At 34.2% G+C, this 27,220-nt stretch overlaps 3 protein-coding genes and 1 pseudogene across 3 annotated transcripts; 1 reads left to right on the top strand and 3 right to left on the bottom strand.

The window, feature by feature from the left end:
* Window positions 3,625-4,977, top strand: LOC18606430 (annotated as a pseudogene).
* On the bottom strand, window positions 6,822-8,594 carry LOC18606429 (bifunctional dTDP-4-dehydrorhamnose 3,5-epimerase/dTDP-4-dehydrorhamnose reductase). Its single transcript, XM_018118451.1, has 2 exons — window positions 8,068-8,594; window positions 6,822-7,585 (listed from the first exon to the last, which is right to left on the bottom strand). Exons 1-2 carry the CDS (start codon window positions 8,515-8,517, stop codon window positions 7,133-7,135), a joined length of 903 nt encoding a protein of 300 aa, XP_017973940.1. The 5' UTR covers window positions 8,518-8,594; the 3' UTR covers window positions 6,822-7,132.
* Window positions 11,222-17,409, bottom strand: LOC18606428 (phospholipase D gamma 1). Its single transcript, XM_007040029.2, has 10 exons — window positions 15,968-17,409; window positions 15,004-15,117; window positions 14,574-14,768; window positions 13,895-14,143; window positions 13,702-13,770; window positions 13,460-13,607; window positions 12,989-13,137; window positions 12,600-12,776; window positions 12,305-12,502; window positions 11,222-11,764 (listed from the first exon to the last, which is right to left on the bottom strand). Exons 1-10 carry the CDS (start codon window positions 16,931-16,933, stop codon window positions 11,471-11,473), a joined length of 2,559 nt encoding a protein of 852 aa, XP_007040091.2. The 5' UTR covers window positions 16,934-17,409; the 3' UTR covers window positions 11,222-11,470.
* LOC18606426 (homeobox protein HD1) lies at window positions 19,779-25,745 on the bottom strand. The gene is made up of 5 exons (XM_007040027.2): window positions 24,822-25,745; window positions 24,512-24,632; window positions 20,867-21,057; window positions 20,514-20,645; window positions 19,779-20,239 (listed from the first exon to the last, which is right to left on the bottom strand). The coding sequence occupies exons 1-5, from the start codon at window positions 25,134-25,136 to the stop codon at window positions 20,099-20,101; spliced, it is 900 nt and encodes a 299-aa protein (XP_007040089.2). The 5' UTR covers window positions 25,137-25,745; the 3' UTR covers window positions 19,779-20,098.

Raw genomic sequence — 27,220 nt, 5'->3', positions numbered from 1 at the left:
CATTAAAGAGTCTGCTATAAAGTATGTTTTCGAGCCAAATAAGAAGAAGATTAATTTGGCTTGACAGGTAACTTTGTAAAATTATTAATCTATTTCCTAATATATTTAATTTTTTAGTCTATGTTTAACGATGGTGTTTAAGATCTTTAATTGCGTTTAGTTTGAGAATAAAGGATTGTTATGTTTGTGTGTTTGGATGTATCTAAAGCTCTATATAAAGAGGTTTTAGTCATTATGTAATGTAATCAAGTCGTTCAGTCAAGAATATGCCCACTACTTTTTAAGTCTCCAATTGTTGATGTTGTTTTACATCTTCTTTCTCACAGTTCTTTGCCTTTTCTAAAAAATTAACATCATTTATTGATGATATCTGTTTTAGGAAAGATTTTGAGAGCTTGAAATGTTTATCTTTCATGTTTGATGTATTATGTGATCTATATATTTCTTTTATCCTAAGTAAGTTTGTAATTTATTTTCGTAAATTATAAAATATTTTTAAAAATAATAAAAAAAGAAAAAAAGTATTTTTTTATTGGGTTTTGAAGTTTATATTTGTAATAATAATAATAATAATCTCCAAATATTATATTGTTGAAAACTAATTTTTTCATTTTATTTTAAAATATTAAAAGGTTATGTAAAAATTTATTAAAAAAATGAGTTTATATCGTGTATAATTTCCATACACAGATCTGACGTGTTGAAAACACAGCATTGCATAAAACATTCCATCCATCTTAGCCTTCCCTAAAACACAGATATGGTCCTTAGGGTTTGGCTCTAGTTACCATATAACTAGGGATTGGGTCCAAAACAAATCCTAGTGGAAACATTAACTTTTCGTACAAGAGATTGGGTCCAAAAGAGTAAAAAATAAAGTAAGAAGAAAAGGAGATAGGATGTGTGAGTGACAGAGAAATAAACTTAATTTTATTTTTTTATGCAATTAAATTTGAAGAAAATTAATAATATTTATTTTTAAGTTCTTATGGCACTTTTAGGATGATTTTGTAGTATAAAAGTTTACATCGTCAATATATTAAATATAAATTCAAAAAAAATATGTAAAGAACAAACATAAATAAATGATTTGGTCCAAATCAAGGAGTCTCGAATCCATTATTAAGTCCACCAAGCAGCCCAGTCCAAACCCAAAATTCCTCCAGCTTGACACCACTGGTACTTCTGCGCTGCAGCACACGTTTGCTGCTTTACGCACCACGGTAATTCTAGCCACAGGGCCCTAAAAAGATCTCTTCGGCTCAGACCATATTTCCAGTTTCCATGTTAGAACAAGACCCTTCCTTAAACTTCTACCTGCCAACGGACACCTCAATCTTTCTTTGTTTCTTCAGCTCTCGACAAATTGAAATTGCAAGGGTCATACCCAAAACTCAATCCCCAAGTAGATTTTCTTTCCCCAGGAAGTTGTTGGCCCTTGTGGCTTTGATTGCGTGAGACTTTCTCCTAACCAATTTAGTCACTTGCTTATATAATTAAGATTCAAGATTCATATGACCATCCGGGTCTCGATCCTGAGATGGTAATCACAGATTAGAAATCCTGAAATATAATATAACGCAAACCTTGTTAAGCTCACTACATCGAGTGGCGCTGCAATAGCTCATAACACAATTCAAATATTCTACAATCAAGATATTTATAAGAAAATAGTATTAGCATTCTTCACAACCTTCTTTTTATTGCATTAGTTCATAATGTAATTGTATTGCAATCTTATATTACATTGGTTTGTTTCAAAACAAATAGTACAATATAATTTAATTAAACGCATTACAAGAATTGTGAGTATGTTACAGATATCACATCAGTAATAGATAGAGTTGATCTTAGGTTTATAAACATAGGTCTTCCTCCACTTATTAGGTATGTATTTTAGGTTAGAAATGTGGATCCATTACAAGTGGTATTATAATAGATTTAAATCTTCAATGATGTGGGACTCCCATGAGAGATATAAGAGTCAAAATAGGTCCAAACTAATGTAAGAGTTCCTCTCCTCTATGAGTAAAGAGCTAAAGCAATGAGAGCGTTTCATAGATTACATATCAATAAGAGATGAGGTGGGTTTTGAGTATATAAATATAGGCCCTCTACCACCTATCAAACATGTTTTTTGAGCTGGAAACATGAGCCTATGACAAGTAGTATCAGAATAGATCTGGATTTTCATTGATGTGGACCTTTCATGAAAGATACAAGAGTCGAAGTAGACCTAGAGTAATGTAAGAGTCCCTCTCTTTTACAGTTAAAAAGCCAATACGAGGGTATTGTAAAATTGAGTGGGGTAGAATGTTACAGATTTTATATAAAAAAGAGATGGAGTGAGCCTTGGATATATAAATATAAAGATTTCACCACTTATCAAACATGTTTTTTGAATTGAAAATCTGAGTCCGTAATAAGTGTTATTAGATTAAACTCGGATCTTTACTAATGTAAGCCTCCCATGAGAAATACAAATGTCGAGGTAAATCTAGACTAGTGTAAAAATCTCTCTCCTCTATGGAAAAAAAACTAGTACAAAGTGTTGTACAATTGAGTGAGGTACAATGTTACGAATCCCACATAAATAAGAAATGAGATAAGTCATAAGTATATGAACATGAGCATTCTATGAAACATGTGTTTTGGATTAGAAACATGAACCCTTAACAACTACACATTCCTGATACCAAACACCACTTTAATAATGACCTAACTTAATAATTGTTAATTACCTAACTTAAGTCAGCGTTTTATTGTTAGATAATATCAATAAACACTTATTTAACGTATTAATACCTCAATCATTACTGAACAATTACCTAACTTAGGTCAACGTTTAATTGTTAGATAATATCGATAAACACTTATTTAACGTACCTACTAAAGAAAGAAAAAATATAGATCCAAATATGACTTTAAGTTGTGATATTAGGGTTTAGGGTTACTAATTTGACTTTAAGTTATGATATTATATAGATATACAAAAGTTTGAATTTAAATTATATTAATAACTTCTTTCAAACTTTTTCCATATTTTCACATTTACTTTTAATATTTTTTTAACTTTTTGACATAAAAAATTATACTAGTTTACCAATGTTATAATTTTTTTTCATAAAATATAAAAACTCTAATGCCAAATTATTTTTCTTAATTTTTATATATCCGAATATGAATATTTAGTTTGAAGCAAAGAGAGTATTATTATTTTTTACTAGTTATTAGTAAATGTTCAAAAAATATTCCCAAAATAAAGTTATATTAGCCATAAAGATATAATACCAATAAATTTTAAAATGAACTATGAAATAGATTTTTTAAAAAATTAAAAGTTAAAAAAATTCGATTAAATCTATTAAAAATAATTTAATCAATTAAAATGGATTAAACGACTAAGTGTAAATTTGGGTCAATTCAATTAAATTTTTATATATAATCGATTAAATCAATTAAAGAAAATTTTTTATTGCATTTAATCGTTTTAATTGACTGTTGGGAAAGGGTCTGTTGCCTGAGGACATTTGTACTTATACCTCATGTATGGCTGTTTGTTTTACTCTCTGTAATGATTTTTCATCAAAAACTTATGTAAAATACTCATTGCTGGTCCTTTTGCAGGAAATTAAAAGCCAGCCCAAATATTGTTTGTCCATTTTCCCTCGAACAAGCTTGTATAAAGGCCGCTTGGTAGTTGCCATTTTTGCTTGTCAACCTCGACTCATTTCAGCACGTTTGAAAGGCAGTTACTCTTCCAAAAACACACGAAATAGCAAAAATGGAGTTTCGAGCCGATGGCAATGCCAAGCCCCTTGGGCTCAGATTCCTCATATACGGCCGTACGGGTTGTATCGGCGGCTTATTAGGCCGAATCTGCGAAGCCCAGGGCATCCCCTTTGCCTACGGCTCCGGTCGGCTCGAGGACCGTGAATCGCTGCGAGCGGATATAGTAGCTGTCCAGCCGAGCCACGTGTTCAACGCAGCTGGCGCCACGGGACGGCCAAACGTAGACTGGTGCGAGTTCAATAAGATCGAGACCATCCGAAGCAATGCGATCGGGGCCTTGAACAAAGCTGATATTCTACTCCAGTGGCTGCATCTTTGATTATGATTCTGATCATCCTCTTGGGTCGGGGATCGGCTTCACCGAAAACGACGCTTCCAATTATAACGGCTCCTTTTTCTTAAAAGACCAAAGGCATGGTAAAAACAAACTACATTGGCCCTCCGTCAGTTTTGCCCAAAAAAACTTAAACCAAAATGTTGGGCTGATCGGATCCTTAATTTTAAATCATTGGTATGAGCCTATATATTTCTAACGCTAGCTCAAGACCAGGGTTAGATTATATTGTGAGGTGGTGGTGAAAGCAATTGGAAATAGGTTTATTAAAACTTACTATAACTAGTAAGATATACGGCATGCGTGGGTGCATTTCATTCATTAAAACATGCATTCATGCAGTTTACTATGTTGTAACAATATTCTAATGTTCGGTTTTCTTTGTTAATTGGAAGGTGGAAGACTTGATCAAGAATTACGAGAATGTCTGCATTTTACGTGTTAAAATACCTCTTTTGTCTGATTTATCCCATCATCGTAACTTTATCAAGAAAATCATAAATTTCGAACGAGTAATTAATATTCTGAACTCAATGACAGTTTTAGATGAACTCCTTCCAATTTCTATTGAGATGGCGAAGAGAAACTTCACCGGAGTTTGGAATTTTACCAACCCTGACGTGCTCTCTCACAATGAAATTTTAGAGATATATCGGGATTATATCGATTCCAATTTTACATGGAAGAATTTCACTCTTGAGGAGCAAGCGAAAGTTCTTGCTGCTCCAAGATGCAACAATGAACTTGATTCAACAAAGCTGAAGCAAGAGTTTCCTAAAATATTACCCATTAAAGAGTCTGCTATAAAGTATGTTTTTGAGCCAAATAAGAAGAAGATTAATTTGGCTTGACAGGTAACTTTGTAAAATTATTAATCTATTTCCTATTATTTTTAATCTTTTAGTCTATGTTTAAAAATGGTATTTAAGATCTTTAATTGCGTTTAGTTTGAGAATAAAGGATTGTTATGTTTGTGTGTTTGGATGTATCTAAAGCTCTATATAAAGAGGTTTTAGTCATTATGTAATGTAATCAAGTCAATGAGTGAAGAATATGCCCACTATTTTTCGAGTCTCCAATTGTTGATGTTGTTTTACATCTTCTTTCTAACAGTTTTTTGCCTTTTCTGAAAAATAAACATCATTTATTGATGATATCTGTTTTTAAGAAAGATTTTAAGAGCTTAAAAGGTTTATCTTTCATGTTTGATGTATTATATGATCTATATATATTTCTTTTATCCCAAGTAAATTTGTAGTTTATTTTCATAAATTATAAAATATTTTAAAAAATATTGATAAAAAAGAAAAAGTAGTTTTTTTTTTGAATTGGGCTTTGAAGTTTGTATTTGTAAAATAATAATAATAATAATAATCTTCAAATATAATATTGTCAAAAACTAGTTTTTTATTTTATTTTAAAATATTAAAAGATTATGTAAAAATTTATTTAAAAAATGAGTTTATATTGTGTATAATTTCTATTCACAGATATGGCGTTGAAAATTAACACAGCATTGCATAAAACATTTCATCCACCTTAGCTCTCCCTAAAACACAGATATGGCCCTAAAGGTTTGTCTTTAATTACAATATAACGACTGCAAACTTGCAACTTTTGTTAAAACAAATCCTTGTGGAAACATTAAACTTTTGGTATAAGAGATTGGGTCCAAAAGAGTAAAAAATGGAGGAAGAAGAAGAGGAGATAGGTGAGAGAGTGAGAGGGAAATAATCATCTAAAATAAAGTGACATTTTATGATGATTTCATAGTATATAAAAATTCTAAATTATCAGTACATTAAATATAAATTTTTTAAAAATAAACATAAATAAAATTGTTCGGATTGATTTAAAAGGTTAGAAGAGTTTGATTTGATCCAAATCAAAGAGCCTTAACTCTGCTTATGCTCGAATCCATTACTAGGTCCACCGAGCAGCCCAGTCCAAACCCAAATTCCTCCAGCTTCACACCACTGCCTGAGTTGATACTTCCGGGCTCCAGCACGCGGTTGTTGCTCTACTCACCAAGACCAAGGTAATTCTAGCCACAAGGCACTAAAAAGTTATCTTCGGCTCAGACCACATTTCCCGTTTCCTTGTTTAAACAAGACCCTTCATCCTTAAACTTACACCTGCCAACCGACACCTCAATCTTTCTTTGCCTCTTCAGCTCTCGACAAATTGAAATTGCAGGGGTCATACCCACAACGCAATCCCAAGTGGCCTTGTGGCCTTGATTGCATAAGACTGTCCTAACCAATTAAGTCACTTGCTTATGTAGTTAAGATTCATATGACCATCCAGGTCTTGATCCTGAGATGGTAACTACTGATTCGAGATCCTGAAATATAAAACAATGCAAACCCTTTTAAGCTCACTACATATTGCAGCACTGCAATAGCTCATAATACAATTCAAATATTCTATAATCAAGATATTTATGAGAAAATGGTACCAGCATTCTATAATCAATACTCTCCAATTCAAATATTCTCTAAGTGGCTGTAGTTTATACTAAAATTTGTATCCTTCAAGGCCCATTTCAATAATATCAACATAAAAGTCAAAAAGTATCTCTAAGAGAAAATTTTCTACTATTGAAGTGTTGTATTTTAGCAAATGAGAAAATAAAATAAACTCTCAAGTTAGCATGAGCCAAAGATTGATCAAGGCAGGCAAGAGGCAACACCAATAAACTCAAAAAGTGTAATTTATAACTAGATAAATCATTTTCAACTGATTTATTCAAACGTGGATATGAATACAAGATTCAAATACAAATACCAGCAATTCTTCGTGTCATCTGGGAAGAGGTGCCTATTGCAGAGAAATCACATCGACCCACATGAACCAAATTCAATAAATAGAAAAAGGAAAATCAAAGAATTCAAAACCTAAAATTTTCAAGCTCCACTAGTCCCTTGATTCACCTTGAAGACAAACTTTATGAGGCACTCCCTAACAGACAAGACCTCAGGGAAATCTGCTTCAACTTAACTAGGGTCAAGCTCCAAGAGTCTTCTTATTTGGCTCAAATACATACTTAACAAGAGACTCCTTAATGGACAGGAGTTCTGGGAATTCATTCTTCAATTTGTTGGTATCGAGTTCGTTATTGCTCCTTGGGGCAATGATTACCTTAGCCTGCTCTTCAAGAGTAAAGTTCTTCCATGAGAAGTTGGAGTCAATGTAGTCACGGTACATTTCTAAAATCTCATTGTGACTGACCACTCCTGGGTTTGTAAAGTTCCAGATTCCAGTAAGGTTCCTCTTAGCCATCTCAATGGAAATGGGAAGAAGTTCGTCCAGGATAGTCATTGAGTTAGGTATGTTGACCACCTTATCATATCTAGTGATTTTGGTGATGAAATTTCGAGGATTGGCTAGATCCGATGAAATAGGCATCCTAACACGCAACGTACAAACATTCTCATAATTCTTGAGCAGCTCCTCCACCTTTCAATTATCAGCAAAGATCCATAATTAGAACAACAGCAGAGTTCAGATCTACATGAACTAAACTACAATAGGAAAAAGGCAAAGCAGATTCAGGACCACTTCATTTACTACATTTCCAATTAATAATCCTTAATGAATCCTATACTTTCCAGCTAAACCCAAGTGTCATCAGTGCCAACAGATGCATTAAAAATTATTCCTTAAAAAAACTACGAAAAATGAAAACATTTTTGCAGAAAAAAAAATTTTCAATAAATATTTTAGAACAACCCAATTTAAAAATCTATCTAACATAAACAACCGAACAACATTTGCTTAACATCACAAGATCAGATCAACCTTAACATTAGCAAATACGAGGAAAATTTCTCCAACATTAAAAACCCAAGACAGATCAAACAAACAAACAACCAGATCTAATGATATAATGCACAAATTTAAATGTAAAAATTGAAACTTTTTTCTTGTTGCTTGCTTACCATAGCCTTAGTCTTAGAATAGAAGGAACCCGTGAAATTTGGAGTATCCTCTTCCTTAAACCCGACACCCGATTCGATCGGATGACCTGCATCGTACTCAAAGATGCAACCCGTAGCATAATTAATCAAGACAAAGCCTTTGTCTCTGCACACGTCAGCAAGGGTAAGAGTCCCAACCACATTGGTTCTGATGGTCTCGACCTTATGGGATTCGCACCAGTCGACGTTTGGACGCCCGGTGACTCCAGCGGCATTGAAGACATGGGTTGGTTTCACGGAGGCTATGTCGGACTCGAGCGACAGCCGGTTCTCGAGCCGGCCTGAGCCGTACTGGTAGTCGATTCCCTTGGATTCGCATAGTTTGCCTAATAAACCGCCGATCCAACCGGTTCGACCATAGATCAGAAACTTCAATGGTTTCTCAGATGAGCCATTTGCCGGAAACCCCATTTTTATTTGTTGTTTATCTTAAATTTTGGGGTTTTTGAAAGAGAAATGCAAAATGCAGAACGGAGGGTTGGATTTGAGAGAGTGAGTGCCTCGTAGATATATATACAAATAATGAGGTCATTATTTTTTTATTTTTTTTCTTTGATTTTTTTTATTTAATATTATTTTTATTGCAATGTAGTATTTGTTCAGATTTGGGTTTTGGAGACCGACGGGTCGGTGGGGAAAAGGAGATGGTTGTGAGAGGTTAGGCTCATGATTAATTCATGGGCTTGAAATTCGCTTTCAAATTTGTTTTTCTTTCAAAGGAAAAATAAAATTTCCTTTTCATTTGCATCGTAAAAAACCTCCTTTAATCCTTTTCATGATTAACAATAAATTGATAATGAAATTTTATTAAAAAATAAGTATTAATTAATAATATAAATGAGATTTTTTTGTAATTCTTAATATTACTTATAGTTCTTTTATATCAATGTAGTAATTGACGTTAAATGTTTTTGAAAACGAACACAATAATAATTTTTTATATTTTAAAACTAAATTTAAGTTATTTTGTCTTTAATTTATAAACTGCAATAAGTATATATTTTAAAATAAAAAAATACTATTTTGCATGATAGAATATCCTTACAATTGCAATAAAGTAGCCCTAATGTTATTGTCAGGAAAAAGATTTGACAGCTACTTATAATTTGATATAGATATGCTCTGAATTAAGGGTTTGGAATAAAGAGCAAATTGATTATCGTTGTGAGAAAGAAAAAATATATTTAATTAATTTATTTTAAATTTATTTTCAATTGGTGGGAAAATATATGCCATTTTTTTTAAAGCTTTTTAACTAGCATATGTTCTTCATCTGCTCTTTTTAAAAAAAAAAAAAATTCTTTTGGAAAAAAGTTTATGTCCTTCAAATAACAAAAGCAGAGCTAAACCTTAATTTGTTTGCACTTAAGTGGTGTTTAGTATTTTACAATGTAATATGATTACAAGTAATATAATTACAAATAATGTGATTGCAGGAAAAATAATATTACAGTGTTTGGTATACAAGCAAAATAATGATTAAAATGTAAGAAAAATAACATTGTAGCGTTTGGTTTATAATAATTTTGTTGGGAATGTAATGTTAATTTTTAAAATTACACCTATTTATTAAAATATAAGTTTAATATACTTGTATTTTTTATTATTAATTTTTACATAATATCATCTCTTAAATATATTTTTAATGTCATATATGTTATTTTTATTTCTTATTATAATCTTATATATTTTTATTTTTTAATATAATTTTTTATATTATACATTTTATTTTAATTTCTTTTATCTATATTATATAAATTTAAATTTTTTATATTTTTATATTATATTTTTTATTTTAATTATAACGTTACAAAATATTTTTAACAAAGTAATAAAGTTGAAGGGTAAAAGTGTTTTTAACGATATTGTAGAGTGCAATGTAATGTGATTGCATTAATTTTAGACTGTAATCACATTACATATTTTAACTGTAATGTGATTGCATTGTAATCTTACATTGCAGTGGTCTGTTGCAAAATAAATACTGTAATGTAATTTAATTTGACACATTACAAAAAATATGCTCTCATTTCCCTCATACCAAACGCTACCTTATAGTTCTTATGAATGCTAAGCATCTTTGGGGATTTGAAAATTAGAGAAATAGCTTTGTTTCTTCCTCATAGTTTAATATTCAATTTAAGGTGTTCACAACAAGATCATGCAATAAACAATACATAAAAATATGTGAATTATTCATCATTTCAACTAGTAGTCAATTTTGGAGGATGATTAATTAAAGGATTAAATATTAATATTAATATATTTATAGTGTATAATTTTTATACGTAATTAGATCATCAAATTTTAATTTTAGAAAAATAAAAAATTAATAAAATTTTAAAACAACACCAAATTTTAATATTATTTTTTTAAAAAATAATACTTTATTAATGAAGTGTCAAAATTGAATGATTTGATAATGTATAAAGATTATGCACAATCAGCACATTAAAAATTTTTTATTAATTAAAATAATATTCTCTGTATTAGTGTGGATAGTCCATGCTTAGGATCTTTGGGGGGTGTATGAGCTTAGTTGCAGGTGCATGGTACTGGAATACCACCTTGTCTTTCTTGACTTGGATTGGACTAGGAGAGAAGGAGTCTCATTGTCCAAAAGAATGGGCGGTTCGAGGGAGATCACGCACTTTATTCATGAAAGGGAAACGCACAGGTTCAGTTGGGACCCGCTTTCCAAAGGATGCCAACCTTGGCCGCCTGACCTTAAAATTTGTAGGTTATTAATTGTTCTATTCAAAAGCATCAATCGTTTTTTGATGGTTTTGGCCAATCCTAACCTTAGCTTAAATTAGACACTGTTTTGTTGTTATTTCTTTAAGTCAATACTAGTACATTTTAAAATACACTACTTTTATTCAAATTTTGATTACTTTTCTGAATCTTGTTTTTAAGGCAAAATTTATTTTTTCTAACCCATTCCCATCATTCCTGATTTATGTCTAAAAGCAACTTACCTTGATGATATCTAATAGCCACAAATTGGTTTCATCTCCTTGGGCTTAGGCAACGGATCCTCTCCTTGTGTTTGACTTTTCAAGGAGAAGCCCTTCAAACTATAATTTAGAAACGCCAATATGGAAACAAGGGAGGATTAATCAAGGCCAATGCATAACGACATGAGTCACCTTAACATCCTTTTGGGAACATACTGGCAAGTAATTGTCTTACAAGGAACAAAGGAGACCTTAAAACAACTTGTCTCCAAAGACATTACAACTGACCATCCAACGCCTTAATCTACAGACAACATCAAATTATATTCCTATGCACAAAAAAATCCCTAACTATATACTGGGCAAACAGTGTGGTAGACAAAAACAGTCTTTGTTTATGAGTTGCTTTAGATTGTGAGATTTTCTTGAATGGCTGTAAATGAACCCAAAATTTTTCCACCCACATCCGGGAATGTTTCACAGCCAGGAAGAGCCTTCACTTTGCCTATCCGATCAACTTCCACCGGATACTTCAGAAGGTGGCCCTTCATTTCCGTCACCTCATCAGCTACGTATTGTCTCCAGTTCTGCTCACCCAAAGACCTGACCCGTCTTACACATTCCAGACTCTCTGGTTGCTTAAAACTTTGCTCAAGAGCTCCGATATGCTCTGCCCATAGTGACATCCTATATCCGTAAACCTGCGCTCATTTTAAGTGAAAGCTATTAAGTTTTGGCCTAAATTAGCAAACATGGAGCATAGTTATGAGCAGCATTTGAGAACCTAGAGTTAATTAAAAGCTGGTATGTGAAGGAAGACTATACTCTAAGAGCCATGGGGTTTGTGCATGATCAGGGCCTAGGCCTCACAGACATAAAAAGTAGCAGGAAACTAAGCCAAAGATTAAAAGTAATACAGGACACAAGATCTGATGTTTACTCATGTGAACTTCCATGGGAAAACGTGACCTCAACAAATGAGTGCTTTCAAGTTTAAATCTGAAGCCTTTGTGGGTGTTTGTGAGCATGTGCACACGTGTATTTCGTTCAAATGGACAAGGCTGCCATTGAAATTTCAATCTATGGTACTGTGACTTACAAGCTTAAAAAACCTAATTGCAAAATGGGTGCATGTGTGATTGTGAAACTTGTATAGAAATGTTAAGATATATTTGGCATAGACTGTCAATCTTGCAACAAGAATAAATGCACTTAAATTAAGTGTATCTTCTCAAGCTTACCTGCCCGTGTGAGTTGTATGGTTTGGTAGAGCCGGCATGGTGAGGCTGATAAGCACCCATTGCTATTTCGGTGTCTCTAGTGCCTTCCATCGAGCGCTGGTTGATATTAGCAGATCCTATTATGACATACTCATCATCCACTATCATACCTTTAGAATGGATGTAAATCATAAAGCGCCGGTTCTTCTGAGCAAGCGCCTGTGTTACCAACATATGGTACATTTTCTTATGGATGAGCTGGGTTAAATATTAAAGAGAAATCTGAAAGGTCTATCTAGGTAGGAAAGAGATGTACCTGGGGAGAATTTGATGCAAAGGAACTTCTGGGATCCAAAGAGTCTCCTCCATTTATGGCCTCTCGGTTGCCAAGGCAAAAGAAATTTAAGAAATCTTGAGGCTCATATTTATTCTCAAGTCCAACTTCTACCAATGCCTTGTAAACTATGTCATACATCATTTGCATTGTTTTATGCTGCAGAAATCAACTACTATACTGAGTGAAGAAGTTTTACATTCAGCAGAAACTCTTAAAAAAAGTTTTAAATGCAACACACAATCAGCATGGAAGCATTCTGCAGATTTGAAATCAATATTACTACACCCAATGACATCTAGCCATGAAAACAATTCATGCTTGACCTTAGAAGTTCTTTTTTCTAATTGTTATTGGAATATGGAGCCTACCTGCCAAAAGAGAATCCTTTGGATAGGAGTGCTTGTTGTAACCCCTTCTGGCCACATCGGGATGAGAATATATGCAGAAAACCTCTCATTTGATCTGATTTTGTTGGCAATTTTAAGAGCAATTTCCATTGGTATTAAATTGTTCGCACCTGCAAGCAAAAAGCATGCTTAAAACCATATGTATACATTCAAGTCTGTCCCTGTACAAAAAAATTCATTGTGAACAGGAGAAATGCAGGATCTCAGTCCATCTGTTAGGTGATGCAAGTTTTCAATTTTCAATGCTTCCTCTAGAAAGAGATCATGAGCAAAAATGCGACAAGATGAATCATTTGGAATACTGTCTCCATTCTCTCATGAACATCTCATCGAGGAGAGAAATATCAAAACTTCAAGTTTGATCATTCAGTCGAAAGACAACTATTTTATCTTCATTCCTTTACTCCTTATTTTAAAGGTTAAGTTCCTTACCTAAATCTTTGTGGGAATCCCAATTAAATGATGATCCAAGAAAGTACTGATTCTCGATGTAGATGAAGCGTTGAGCAGCACGGATTGCATTGACATATGCAGTGTGTATGCTCATGTCTATGAGAACATTCTTCCCACACACCAAGTTCTAGACAAAGTATAAGCATACAAGTTAGTTAGACTTCATTTAATCATTCTAGAATAGTTAATAAGAACAGCTAAAATCCATATGTTTCTCTCACCATTCTTGTAGCATCTTTCGGGTCATCTGGAAAACCTTTCACAGAATTGGAATCTATTGAACGGAAAACCTTTCATCGTAGGGAAATCAGTGGAAAAGGGAAAAAAAGAACATATTAGGATACAACAAAAATAGGAAACAAGAAAAGTAGTAACGAAAACTCAACACCAGGAGCTCACTAGCATCCAAAGTACCTGAACATGCCAAGTTTCTGGATCATCTTCCCTCAAGTATGGAATTTCCGTTATCCCAGCAATTTCAGGAATCCTTTCAATCTTCAGTAAAGCATCATCAACTGAAGTCTTCAATTTTTGAAGCCCGTGGGGTTTGGAAGCCTTCAACCAACGCTCCTCAAAATTGGTGAGAATGTCATAAGCAGCTGGACCATCGATTCGACAATGCAAATCATGCCATGGTTGTCTTGGACAACCAGCATCATTTTCCTAAATAGGACGAAACACTAGCAATATTAAAGACACAACAAAAAGTAAAACTCTCAAGATAATAACAACAGAGTATAAAATTGGTTTATTCTAGGTCTCCATCTCTATGTGTTAGTGGAAAATTTACCTCGTGGGGAAGATGATTTCTCATCACCAGAACTGGTAATTTCCTTTTAAAGAACTCCACTTCATATCAAACTAGTAAATGATTCATAAAGGATTGGTATTATGTTGTTGAATTTGTTCATTTATGGATTACATAGTCACTGTGCAACTGATGTTGCATCAAGCAGTGCTTTTTGGTTACTGTCAGAAAAATCATATGGGACACAAATGCTTTCCTATCAAATATTTTCTACAGTGACCTAGAAAAATCCCAAAAGAAAATCAAACAACTGGAAGAAGTGAAGAAAAGTGCATAAATGGGTACCGTGAAGTTAGGGTTGCGATAGTCATCTTTGTGCACTGTTTGTAGAGTTCTGAAAAGTGGATGGTTTGGAGTATCATATCGACCATTGCATAAATCAAGACCTCCAACGAATGCTGTGACCTTTCTTTTGTTGTTACCGGCATCAGCATCAACAATCACAGTTTTCTGATGATGAGTATAGATTGTTCCTGTTTCCTGGTAAGCAAAGTTCAATTGAGAACAAAGTCCTGATTCAGAGCATTGCAAATGTGTGTGTGTATATATATAGTACCTAAATAACAGTTTCCCTCATGAAAATGTCAATGACAGGTGCAAATTTTTCTTTGATCAAAATACTAATGACATTATTCGACGAGGTGTTTTTACTAATCCTCTAGAACCAACAGCATGTGAACCATAGACATATTTCTAGTAACTGGTTAAAACCAACCTGCTTCTTTACCCAGCTTCCTCTTCCAGCAGATCGAGGGCAAAGTAACACTTGCACTGAAGAGTGCTTGAAAAAACGGCGAGTCTCTTCATCATTTGTGTGCATGATTCCTTCCTGCATAGGGTAGAAGCCGGTCAGTGTCTAGTTCAAGCAGAAACGGAACTAATTGCTACTTTAAGTAGGAAAAAACTATTGAAATGATACTTAAATGACATATAGTATTAACACTCCATTTAATTACTCAAAGAAAAGATTCTAAAAGGAATAAGATAGAAAAACTGGTAGTCTAGCCTACCAAGCCTTATCAAGGTAGATCAAGCAGGTTATGCTCAGCCACATCAATCATATCACACCTTCCTACTGCATACGGCCATACCCGGAAGAAGAGAATGCTATTACAGATAAAGTTAAGACAATTTCTAACAAAGCATATATTTTGATGTTGAATAATGCTCTGTTCCATGATGATGACTGCGCAACAGTTAGTATCTTGATTCCTGTGCAACTACATGACAGTACATGGTTCAAGATTTATCAGCTGTACTTGAAAACTCATCAGATCATACCATACTACACTATCGGGCTCCCAAGACATACAAGTGGTGCATACTATTTTTGTCCCATTATGGAGAAAGGGCAAAGATCAAACCCGCAACCACATTGTTGTTGGCTCTCCAACATTTTCTCACTCCTTTATGAAACTTTTAGTCTATAAACATCACTTATGCATATAAGATATCTTACAGTGAGGATATGAAAGAGAAAGGTATTTCTCAGGGGAGGGGGGGAGGTTGAGCAGGGCAGGAAGAAAGGAAAACCCCATCCACATTAATGAGTTAAAAACACAGAACCAGGAAATAGAAAATGGCAGGAAGTTTTAAGTTTGAATTATTATGTACCCTATGGAAATTGGAACAAGAAAACAACATAAAATAAAAGAAAAGAAGTTTGTTCAGTTGCTCACCGTTTTGTATCCTAAAATGCTCCTAGAAGTAGGATCATCCCACACAAGGAGCAGCACCCTCACACCTTCCTGTGACTTAGTTTTGAGAAGATCCCCTAATGTGGAATTCGTAGCCTTATCAGTTTCACGTACAAGTCTGACATTGTGATAAACAGACCATCCTGCAATGTATATCAGACGGCGGGCCTGACTTATAGCATTACAGATGTCCTGCCAGCAGTTCCCATGCTCATATTGAACATTACCATCAACCTTCAAATTGGGAAGGAAACCATCATGGACATGAGCATCTTGATACAGAGTAACTTTCCCACCTTTCCTAAGAGGAAAGTATGTACCAGGGACCCCATGATGGTCAGGACCTGAACCTAATCCCCTATGGTAAAGCGCCACTTTCTCAGTTGGGGTGTACTGAATTGATAAAGTCAATACAGCTCCAGGCTTACAAGGCTTCCCACTTGCATTGAGGATAGGGAAAGTTCCCTCAACTTTTGTGCCTGAGCATAACTTCTCAACGGGGATGCCCACAGCTCCCATGATCTGTGAGCCCACTACATCACTGTCTTTGACAACAAAATGGACTTCTGGAGCATAATGTGCAACAGGAACGTTAAAATGCTGCATCCAAACCGGGTTCTCGGTATTACTAATAACAAAAGTCCTCCCAATTACAGCACCAGCAGCAGAAACTGTAACATAAGGATCACTGGTAATCTTATGAGGCATATGGCCTTCAATTTTGCTACTAACTTTCAAATTGAACTTCCCGAACACGTCACCTAACTTCTTGTGGAATATATCCATGTTAGGAAGGTTTTTAGCCTCCTTGACCCAAATATCTAAATTGCCATGTAACAGCAAAACCTTCAAGGACCCATCCGTTGTCTTAAATGGCAGAACTTGTTGGCCCTGACCATGGCTTGAGCTTCCGAAGGACAACGTTTCATGAAAAAGTGTACTAGCCATTAGAAAATAAAACAAGACTGGATTATTTTGGTTGTGGCACTAAACTGAATCACTGTCAAGGGAAAAATTGGAGCTTGAAAATTTCCCGTGGAACAATGAAGAATATAATCCAAGATCAGAATCTGATCAATATCCAATTCTTTTAGACACTGAAATAAGTAGAGGCTGTTACCAGAAACAAAACTGGCACTCGAATAAATCCAGGCTATCTGTTAAAATAGAAACAGATTGTACCCGGGGGAAGGTTTTCTGGATTGAACAAATGTAGGTAAGAGAGAAAAACTGGGTCTTCAGGGAGGTATGAGGGTATGCATATGAAAGAGAAAAACAAGAGTTGAATCTGTAAAAGAAAGTGCGAGGACAGAAAGAAAAAGATATGCTGTGAAATAGTAGTTAATGGAATTGATAAACACGAACATATAATAAACAATCCAGAAATTGAACGGCATAGTTGAATGAGTTGAAAGAAAAAGATGAAGAAGAAGAAAATTCACAACAACCCAATAAAAAAATAGTCAAAAGGGGACCCATTATATTTCTTGAAATGGTACATTCAGCAGGCAAAAAACGTTTTGAGACTACAAAGATGGAGATTCCAATGCTTGTGAAGCAGGGTACAGGACAAAGCCAAAGAAGAAACTCGACGAGACAAATATTAGGTCTGGGGTCCTGCTCAGAAATTTCCTTTCGTGTCTGGTCTTTGGTATATACTGCCATTATTAAACTAGTAGTTTTTTGGTTCCCATTGCAAGGATGGTTTACTTCGTCAAGGGAAAGCCGGCCTTTCATCTACCTTGAACATCAGCAGCCAAGACAAGGGGCGACAGCATTGTCAACTCCCCCTGTTTCTCCTAAAGAGGTCAAGGAAAGCCCATCTAAACTTTTCACTTTTCATGTGAGTCGTCAGCAGCCTTTACTTATTAATTGTACGGACTGTCTATAAATGGAAAAGATGACCCGAGGCCGCCACCTAATTATTAATGCATTTATTACAATGAAGTAGAACCGCGTTGGTCAGCGACAGAACCAAAGTCATGACTGAAGAATCAAAGCATAAGAACATGTCAAAATGTTTTAACAATAAGTTGATAAATTGACAGTCCCATTTTCTCTTATACACCATTAAGATTTGATCTCTTGGTCTTCAAAACTATTGGTTATTTTAATTAAATCTCATAATCATTTTAACTTATCTCATAATGACTGTGTTCAATGTACATAACACAAGATAGAGAAGACATCTGCCTAACCTCATCCATTTGCAGATAGTTTTAGATTGACAGAGATTTCTCTTCTGTCCCATTCAATTGGAGAGCGAAATCAAAGCCCTCCAAATACTAAAAGTTGTATAGCATTTAAGATTCAATTATAAATTTCTAGAACGTTATCATCCTAATTAGTTAACACGTAATGATCGAGTTCAAGGTTCACAATCAAACGAAATTCTCAATTCTGTCTCCAAAAAGCAATTTTCCATTTCATGGCAGAAGTCGGAAGAATCCAACGGAAAGTGTTTCAAACAGAAGGTTCATGTGATCTGCCTATATCCTGTCTACTGCCTGGCTTGGAGTGCATTTTTCCAAAGGGGGTCGATCACAATCAATTTACGGGTCAATGATGTTGAGCCCAAAGCAGTGGCTACACTGTGCAGCGACGACGTAAGCCCCATTTAGAAGCTCGGGGTCTTAGTGCAAAAAGCATGGGCCAACCCTAGGAAGCATTAATCAGAGCTAACGACATCGATTGAGATACCAATGAAAACTCCATTCTAGTTCAAAAGAAAGGTCTCCTTTCAACACCACTTAATGCTTCTTATTAAATCCGAGTTGGAGTTTCGTATATCGAGTTTCAGTTTAAACCCTGCCAGAGAAGGAAAATTTGGGGGAGGGGCTTGATTTTTTATCCTATCTTCCCCGGTTGCCCCCTCTTTTTCTTTCCTTATTGTTCTGTTTTGATTTTTCCCTGCCGCCATAAATTGAAAACTGAAGCATTGAATTTTCTCCTTACATACGTTACTGAATTCTTGAGAAAAATCTCGATTTCAATCACTCATTTTGAAATCCAAATTGTCTGTCCTGAACTTTTATCAAATCTCTCACAACCTTAATATTTATTTGTTCTATACTTAAACATTTAACTTATTAATTGATACATAATCTCTATATAAAATACATATTTCGAGTCCTCCTTTCCCTCATTATTAAAAAAAAAAAACCTTAATACTTGTTTGGTTCTTTTTATTTTTTTTAAATCATAATTGATATTTTGATTACAAAGAGATGAATATTTAAATAAAAAAACCAAAATCATATTTTGTTATTAGATCTTTATTGTTTTAGCTTCAAGAAAGAGACAAGTTGGAGGAAGAGGAGACTATGAGATCAGCCTGTTATGGCCCAATTTGGACATGGGCGAGTGAGAGCAAGGCTTGGCTGTGTCCAACGTTGACCAATCCAAATTGGCAAGTGAGTTCCCTCCTCTCTCATGCATTTTCCCATGCAAACCTGAACAAATCCATCTCTTCGTCACCCTGTATCACTCTTGACTCTCCACCTTCCTTTTTCCGAAATTATTTCTAAGCTCGCCCAAAGTCGAGTTACTGATTTTGAGTTGGTAGGCTTCACACTAAAAATTTTGATGGATGAAACTCTGAGAGTGATCTTTCTGATATGAATATTGGACCTTCCAACTTAGATTTCTTATCGAATTTATGAGTTAACTTAGCATAAACGTATCACTGACAATTAAACTAATGCAAATCATTCTCATTTTCGAAAGGAAACTCAGTTTTGGGCGTTTTTCATGCATTGTCTCTGTTTCTAGTTTGGAATTGTAGCAATGACTCGCATCTCAACTAGTAAACTTTCAATATGAATATATGAAATTAGAGACATCTCAAAGGAAGAGGAGATCTGACAGGAAGTATGTTTACTTTGTTAGAAACTTGAATCTACACACTTACATGTAAGCCATATAAAATCAATCTATTACAACCTGTACCTAGTTTTGGAAAGCATCTAACTTCCCAGATTCTTTCAGTACCTTCACAAAATGTTAGCCCAGAGCTATTTACCCCAAGAGGTCACACAATAGCTATACCGACATCATCATTCATCAACATGTTGAAACTTCCTTTCTTCTCCATTCCTCATGGAATTTCATTGTCTACCTTTTCCGCTTGGACTTTAAGGAGGTCACAGATTGAGAGTTGCTATGCCAGTTGCGCTTCCTTTGGTTGATGAACCAGTTGTTGATTTGCTTTAGCTGCAGCCCTGTCTCCTCCACAAGTTTGGCCTTGTCATCTTCCTGTAATTATCATATGAAATTATCGTTACCGATTATTTGAAGTGGTATGGCTAATTTGCAACTCAGAAAATTCTGACTGGATATGCATTCTGTGGAAACAGCTCTAGTGATCAGTCATGTTGTTGTATCATCCCGGAGCTGTCCTCCCTTTAAATGAAATGAATAAAGGCATGGTATTGGCAAAAATGAACCCCCAAATAAGTTAAGTAACTCGTGTTGGTGGCAATCATACAAAAATTTTCAATAATATTGAAAGGTGAAGTTAGTTGCTTACAGTTGGGTATGGCCACTTTGAGTGTTGCTGCCACCAGTTCTTCAGCACCGTAGTTGTGTCACCTGGTAATTTTCCAGCCCTTCGTTTTCGCAAAATTTCCTCCCTCACATCTTCAATTCTTGATTTGAAACCCTGTACGGACATAACAGAATCGTGTTACCTTTTATTTGCCGTGATGATCAAACCTATAAATACTTAAATCAGTAACTCTGCTTAGGATCTTGATCTCAAAAGGAGGAAAACTTCTCATGGAAAACTTTGTATTGCAGAGACTTGTTTAATATTTTCAAATGAAACTAATAGAAAAAATCTACAATATGAAGTCTGTTGCAACAATGATTTAAAACAATCACCTGTTTTAGTTCAATCTTCAGCTCCTGACGAACCCTCTCCATCAAAGACCTTTCAGATTCTGTAGGAAGTAGGGGACCAAAACCCATTAAGTCATGCCCATCAGCGCCAGATTGATCCAAAGAGAAGTCCATCTGCAGCTCGTCCTCGTCATCTGACATTGTTGCACCTGTGCCTTCACCCAAGCTTACTCCTGAAAAAAAAAAATGGAAAGGAAATACAGTCAAGAAAAACTCACTAAGCAATCATCATAGTTTCTTAGACCAAAGGGTGTAATGGTTTTTGCTTAAATTAAGATTTATTTATTAACTAGTTTGAGAATTCAGTGTCAGGTTTTGTGTTTCAACTATCAACGCTAGGTTAACAGACAAAGGTTATGTTGTGTTCCGAAACATGTTTTGCACTTAGAAGTTGAAATCATTGTTGGACTAAGCTGATCCCTCGGTATTTGTTGGGCTAAGCTATCCTATCATGGAGGCCCAATGCAAATTCAAATTAAAAGCCACTTTTGTTGGGCCTGTATTAGAGTACTACAATTTATATGCCACAGAATTTGATACCTTCACAGTTTGTTAATGCTTTAATTTTGTGAAAATAGAAGTAGATTCTAAACTATTTTCTAGAATTCATTTATTCCACACACAAATATTACTCTAAATTTCTGAGAGTAAAACGTAAGTGAAAGTTCTTTAGATAAAATTTAATGAAATTTTAATAAAAGAAAACTAGTAGACAAAAAATACAAATTTCAAACCAAAACCAACACTTTGATATATATCATGGGTAGAATAAGATTCAAGGTAATTCTAACAAACTTTAATGTTTTCATAAATGAGTATTTATCTAAAGTTATGACAAGTTTTTTTCCACCATTCAATAACCACTAACTAAACCTTAAGTGAATTTACTACTTATAATTATTTTTTGCTTTATTAAACTGATTATATTTCCTTATGAATACATTTAACCTAACCCAAAATTTCTCTCAGGCAAGTCTTTTGGTTTGGAGTTGGACAGCAACTAAGCCAATTTGTATTTTGCTAATAAGATTCTTTTTTTTTTATTATTTCTTATAACTAAATTGTAGGATATAAATTCAAAGTCACTACCTCTTTTATATAAAGGTTAAAAAAGAAGGAACTACTTTGCATCTTGTTAACTTTCAGTCTCTTATAAATGTTGGTATGCATTAAACTAAGGATAAGCATGCATAAATTTTGAGGGGACAATTTGTCCCACAATTCTTAACGAGGCAGGAAAAGATTAGTCTGTTCCTACTAAGCATAACAAGGTACATAGATCCCATAAGATGATGTCCCTCTCTCTATAAGCAGATGACCTTGACATATGATAAAATTTACACTTTATTGAGTTCATACAACATGTCATGATCCAAACACTCAGGACCACCATGACTGAGAGCCTTTGCTCTTTTAACCACATTCCACAAATGTTATGCAACCATCGCATTTATGGAATCAAAAATATTTTATGATAGTTATCTGAAATTTTCACTTTTGGCCTGGAATTTGAAGGAGCACAAACAATTTTCATGTTTTCCTTTTTGTTTAATTTTGTTATACTTTAAATAATGCCAACATTTTTAATATATCTAATTAGGCTTGGTATGTGAAGTGGTTACAACTAACAAGTCAGATTAATGCATTTCTAGCTGGAGCTTAGTTCGGAAAATTATAGCCTAACCACATTGAAGGGACAACCATGTTATATTTTTGTGTACTTTGACCGGCATGGCAGGTGGTTCAAATTAATTATGTATGCATAATTAAAACATTCATGACACAGCCGCAGACTACCAAACAAAAGCAGATTCCAGAAAGAAAATGAACATTATTTAGCATCTCTTTCAAGAAAAGAAAACCCAGAAAACATCTCCACCAAGCATCTACAAGTGCAAAAAGTAGTTATTTAAATCTTTTATTTTGGACCATTAGCTTTCCAAGCCACCCCTTTTCTCAATCCTCCGTCCCTCTCAACTCATTCACCTTGCTCAAATTTGAAACTTGCAATCCTCTTTGCAATCTTATACACCTAATTTGACTATCAAAACATTAATGTTTGCATTTTATTATTAGAATGCTGCTTACCTTCACTTACAACAATAATTAATATACTTAAAAGATTAGTGTATGGTAAACAGTACTTTATTTTATTGGGACTTTTTTGTTTTAAACGCTGAATATACACAACATCATATCTGAGTTGCATGGTGTTTAAATTTCCTCAGTATTAGGTTGTCTGTATGGAGTAGCTAAGACTCCAATATTCTGATATAGACAGTGATAGCTTAGACTAGGGTAGCCTGGCGTCAAGAACTGATAATTTAGAAACGACTGTCTCAGGTTTCACAGCCTTTCCCCGTAGACCAGCTGATCATATCTAAGATGAGATGTTATCACGTTTCATTAAAATTGTACAGCTTCCAAGCAGAAGCATGCAGGCACAGAACGCAGGAAAACAAACTGCTTAGCGCTTTAGACGCCAATTGTGTCAGAAAGGTCTAAAACAATGCAAGCCATGGCTATTAGCTGCCAAAAACCGTCTTAATGATGTATTTAAAGCTGCCCAAACCCTAAAAGCAGCCATATAGAACTGTCCACTTTTTGTACGTCTCTGATAGAATATAGTAAGCAAATGAAAGACCCAATTTTATTCCCATTGAATCAAGCGTAATTAGCCACATAACGCACTGGATAATGTTGCTTTCATTATTCTCCCTCTTTCTTGTCAATTTTAACCACACAAGCATATAAGCTAGCTAGCTTCATGTCTAGACGCTAGACTTTGATTAGCTTCATAATTCAAAAGAAAAAAGAGATAAAATGTAAAAAGTGCGTGAAAATTGTTATCTTATTAAATCATTTGATAATGAATTCTTATGATTGGTTCCATCCACGAATCTAAACCTCCAATACCTAACACAATCATGTGTGGGGGCAATCATTCAACAAGATTCATGCATTTGTATTAAGAAAAACTTAAATCGATGAAAATCAAATTATGATGGGAATAAAAGCAACCTTAGAATCCAAATATCCCAATGCAACCTTATTATAAATTGTTGGCTATGGTGGTAAAGTTGGAGGTAGGGGGCGGTGAGGGTGCCCTCTTCCACCCAACTAACTACCCCCTTAGCCACCCTAACCATAACCTATATATATGCTAGGATTTTTAATTGGTAGGTCCTACAGCACCCACTTCTTGATACGGACTCTTCTGCTTGCAAGAAACCCAAATATCAATCCTTATCCCTCCTGCCTATCTACCAACCGATTGAATCAAGACACCAAAACAAGAAGAGAAAGAAAGAAAACATTACTCAAACAACCAAATAAAGAAAGGTATGATTCTATCCAAAACCAGCTAATGATGGTGATATTATTATTTACTATATAATTCTATATATGCACTTGTCATTAGAATAAGGATGGTTTTATCAATATTTTACATATAGTATTTATTCATTCCTAGCAAACAAATCAAATAGTTGAAAAAAGAGCAAGTTTTAATTTAATTAATTTCTTCTTTGATTTTTCATCATTAATTAACCAACTAATGATGATTATTTGATGAATTATTTGACAATAATAACGGGAGAGGGAGAGAGAGAAAGAGAGGGGACAAACCAGTGAGAGCTTGTAAGTTATTTTCGATTTCACGGCAAGCCATGACAGCTTCAACGGCATGGACTCTGACATGTTGTTGAAGCTGTTCTTTGAAAGTACACAGCACTATCAAATATTGTGCCTGCAGCAAACAAGTAAAAAGAAAAACACCATAAACAACAAAAACACTTTCCCATGTTAAACCCTCCAAAAAAACAACAGACAGAACAAGAAAATCTCAAACCACAAAACCAAAACGAAGAAAAGTCTTCAAAAGACTAGGGTCTAGGAAGGGAAAATTAATCTTTGAAAAAATAAATTGAAAACTGACCAAGAAGTTATCAAGCTCCTGTCTCTCATGGGGGGAAAGGGAGTGGCCATGTTGGTGATGCTGTGAAGCATAAGACCTAAGAAGATTATGAGACTGTGCCAACTGCGCATCGATTAGAGGCAACTGATCAATCGGTGTAGCAACCCGGAGACAAGAAATATGAGCTGCTAAAAGCTGCTCATAAAGCGGATGAGTAGCTATCTCAGCCCTGAGCTGACGATTCTGGTCACCGGAAACAGACACTTCACCGCTGCTTAAGCCTCCAATTGCACCACTCCCACCACTACTCATCATGCCTAACCCGGGTTCTTGCATTTCTCGAAACCACTAAAGAGTAGAGCAAGTGTGTGTGTGTTGTATATAGATAAAGCGCTAAAGGGAAAGTGTAATAAGGTGTGAAGGGAAAAAAGAAAGGGTATCTCACTATTTTGTAAAGAAAAAAAGAAAGGTTTCGATATACTGTGTATAAAGAAATGAAGAAGCAGTAAAGGACCACAAAGAAAGACCCTTGTGCCTGAGAGTGAACTAAGGTGAGGTTATATTATTATACGCTGGAGTGTTTTCAATGAGGGGAAAGAGAGAGAAACACGAATACAGTTTGTTTCTCGTTAATGGTGTGAGGAGAGATGCAGTATTATCGGGATCTGAGACACAAGACTTTCTGCACCACCCTCTGCTATGTCTGCAGGGTTTTTACATACACAGAGAAAGTTGAAGAAGCAAAAGCATGAAAGGGGGGGAGGGAAGGGACTTTCCAAAGTTTTCTTTTGTTTTCAAGCCTTTGAGAAAAAGATAGGAGGGGAAGGGGGGGAAGGAGAGGGGGAGCTAAGCTATGGAATCATTACTATGAAAGAGTGTTTGGAAGATAGGTCAGATAAAGCAAAGGGAAAAACCATAGATAAAGCTGCTTCCATGGCCTGACAATTTGATTGCTTTTTGTTTTTTCTCCCTTTTTTTATATAATTCAAAACTATTTTTGGATTTCTTTTTATTTTTTTACTTTTATTTTAAGATATATATGGTGCCTTAAGCAAATAAGCAAGTGGGTTTGATTGGGGTCTGGTGCATTAAGTAATATTTAATCAACCTTGAATTTTCAGAATAGAAATTTGATTCCCTGTGTTAATTCTCTTCTTTTGTACGTATTATCTGAATTTTACATGAATTACAAAATCTACCCTCAACTTTTATCACATATTAATGTCACAGATCTAAAATTAATAAAAAATATGATGAGCTTTAAACTTATAATAAAATTATTTTCTTCCACTTAATAAAAATATCTTTTAGTTTAAAAATATAGACCGTGACACTATCATATACTTAATGATCTCCTTTATATCTTCAAATTTGAGAACTAATTTAATTTTTAAATACTAACTTGAAAACTTTTTCCTTATAACTTTGGTGGGTATTTTTTTTTTCTTATTTAACCTTGATTGTATATAATTAAAGAAAAAGTTAAAATTAATTAAAGTATGGAGCACACTTCATTACCAAGTAAGGACAATTTTGGTGGTCGCTGTATAAAGGTCTGCTGACTTTTAGCAAAAAGGTCCTCTTCATTTCCTATTTTCTGTCATCACTGTTACACGTATAGTTTTAGGGTAACAAGTCTACATCCCAGCAACTGTAATTTCACTTTTAATTTTTTTTTACAGAAAAAAAAAGAAAATATATATATTTACAGCTAATTTCATTTCATTAGTTCAACATCCCAGTAAAGTATGTTGTGAAATATTTACTTCATTTCTTTAACTTCAAACAATAACTACTGCCACCATTTATTTTTTATAAAAAAATTCATAAATAAAAAAACCTTAAAAAGTATGATTCAAATTGTATTTATTTATTTTAAAAAGTATTTGTTATTTTTTAAATATCTTAACTTTAATCTTATTATTTGATATAATATTAAAACTTTTTAATTTTAATAAAACTGCATTCTTAGTATTGAAAAATACCCTTGTAAAAGATTTTTCTTTTTTTTTAAAGGAAGGAAATGCATATAATTAAGACATAATTTGAAAAGGACAGATTAATCATATAAAACCATCCACTAAAAGGAGAAAAGTGAAGAAGAGAAGAGCAAATAAAAATAAAGGGTTTTTTCCTTTAATACCAACTTTTTAATTAACTCCAATATTTTGTTATTTAAGAAAGTCGGCTTATGGTTGAGCTGTCAGCTGTCAGCGTTCCGCCCCCTTTTGGCTGGTACATGCTTTTCAGTTTTTTAGGCCTCTTTGATTATCTTTCCCTATTATCATTTTTCTAAAGTTTTTATTTTTGTTTGTATATTAAATGTACAATTATACAATCATGTAACATGCTCCTTTATTATTAGAATACAAGTTGACAGACCACCAGAACGGGTTGGACAATGACCTCTGATGGGATAA

This window comes from Theobroma cacao, chromosome 3, assembly GCF_000208745.1.
Source record: "Theobroma cacao cultivar B97-61/B2 chromosome 3, Criollo_cocoa_genome_V2, whole genome shotgun sequence".
In the NCBI taxonomy this organism is placed as follows: domain Eukaryota; kingdom Viridiplantae; phylum Streptophyta; class Magnoliopsida; order Malvales; family Malvaceae; genus Theobroma; species Theobroma cacao.
Note: the sequence above shows the minus strand (reverse complement) of the source record. Positions and strands in the feature narration are given on the sequence as shown.

Bases quoted from the DNA above. Each gene is read 5' to 3' on its own strand.
- LOC18606429 (XM_018118451.1), bottom strand. From the start codon at position 8,517: ATGGGGTTTCCGGCAAATGGCTCATCTGAGAAACCATTGAAGTTTCTG. The intron at 7,586-8,067 runs GTAAGCAAGCAA...GATAATTGAAAG, and splicing joins ATTCTAAGACTAAGGCTATG to GTGGAGGAGCTGCTCAAGAA.
- LOC18606428 (XM_007040029.2), bottom strand. From the start codon at position 16,933: ATGGCTAGTACACTTTTTCATGAAACGTTGTCCTTCGGAAGCTCAAGC. The intron at 14,769-15,003 runs GTTGGTTTTAAC...TTTGCTTACCAG, and splicing joins GAAGCTGGGTAAAGAAGCAG to GAAACAGGAACAATCTATAC. The intron at 11,765-12,304 runs GTAAGCTTGAGA...AAATGAGCGCAG, and splicing joins CATACAACTCACACGGGCAG to GTTTACGGATATAGGATGTC.
- LOC18606426 (XM_007040027.2), bottom strand. From the start codon at position 25,136: ATGCAAGAACCCGGGTTAGGCATGATGAGTAGTGGTGGGAGTGGTGCA. The intron at 24,633-24,821 runs GTCAGTTTTCAA...TGTTTGCTGCAG, and splicing joins AGGAGCTTGATAACTTCTTG to GCACAATATTTGATAGTGCT. The intron at 20,646-20,866 runs GTGATTGTTTTA...ATGTCCGTACAG, and splicing joins TGAAGATTGAACTAAAACAG to GGTTTCAAATCAAGAATTGA.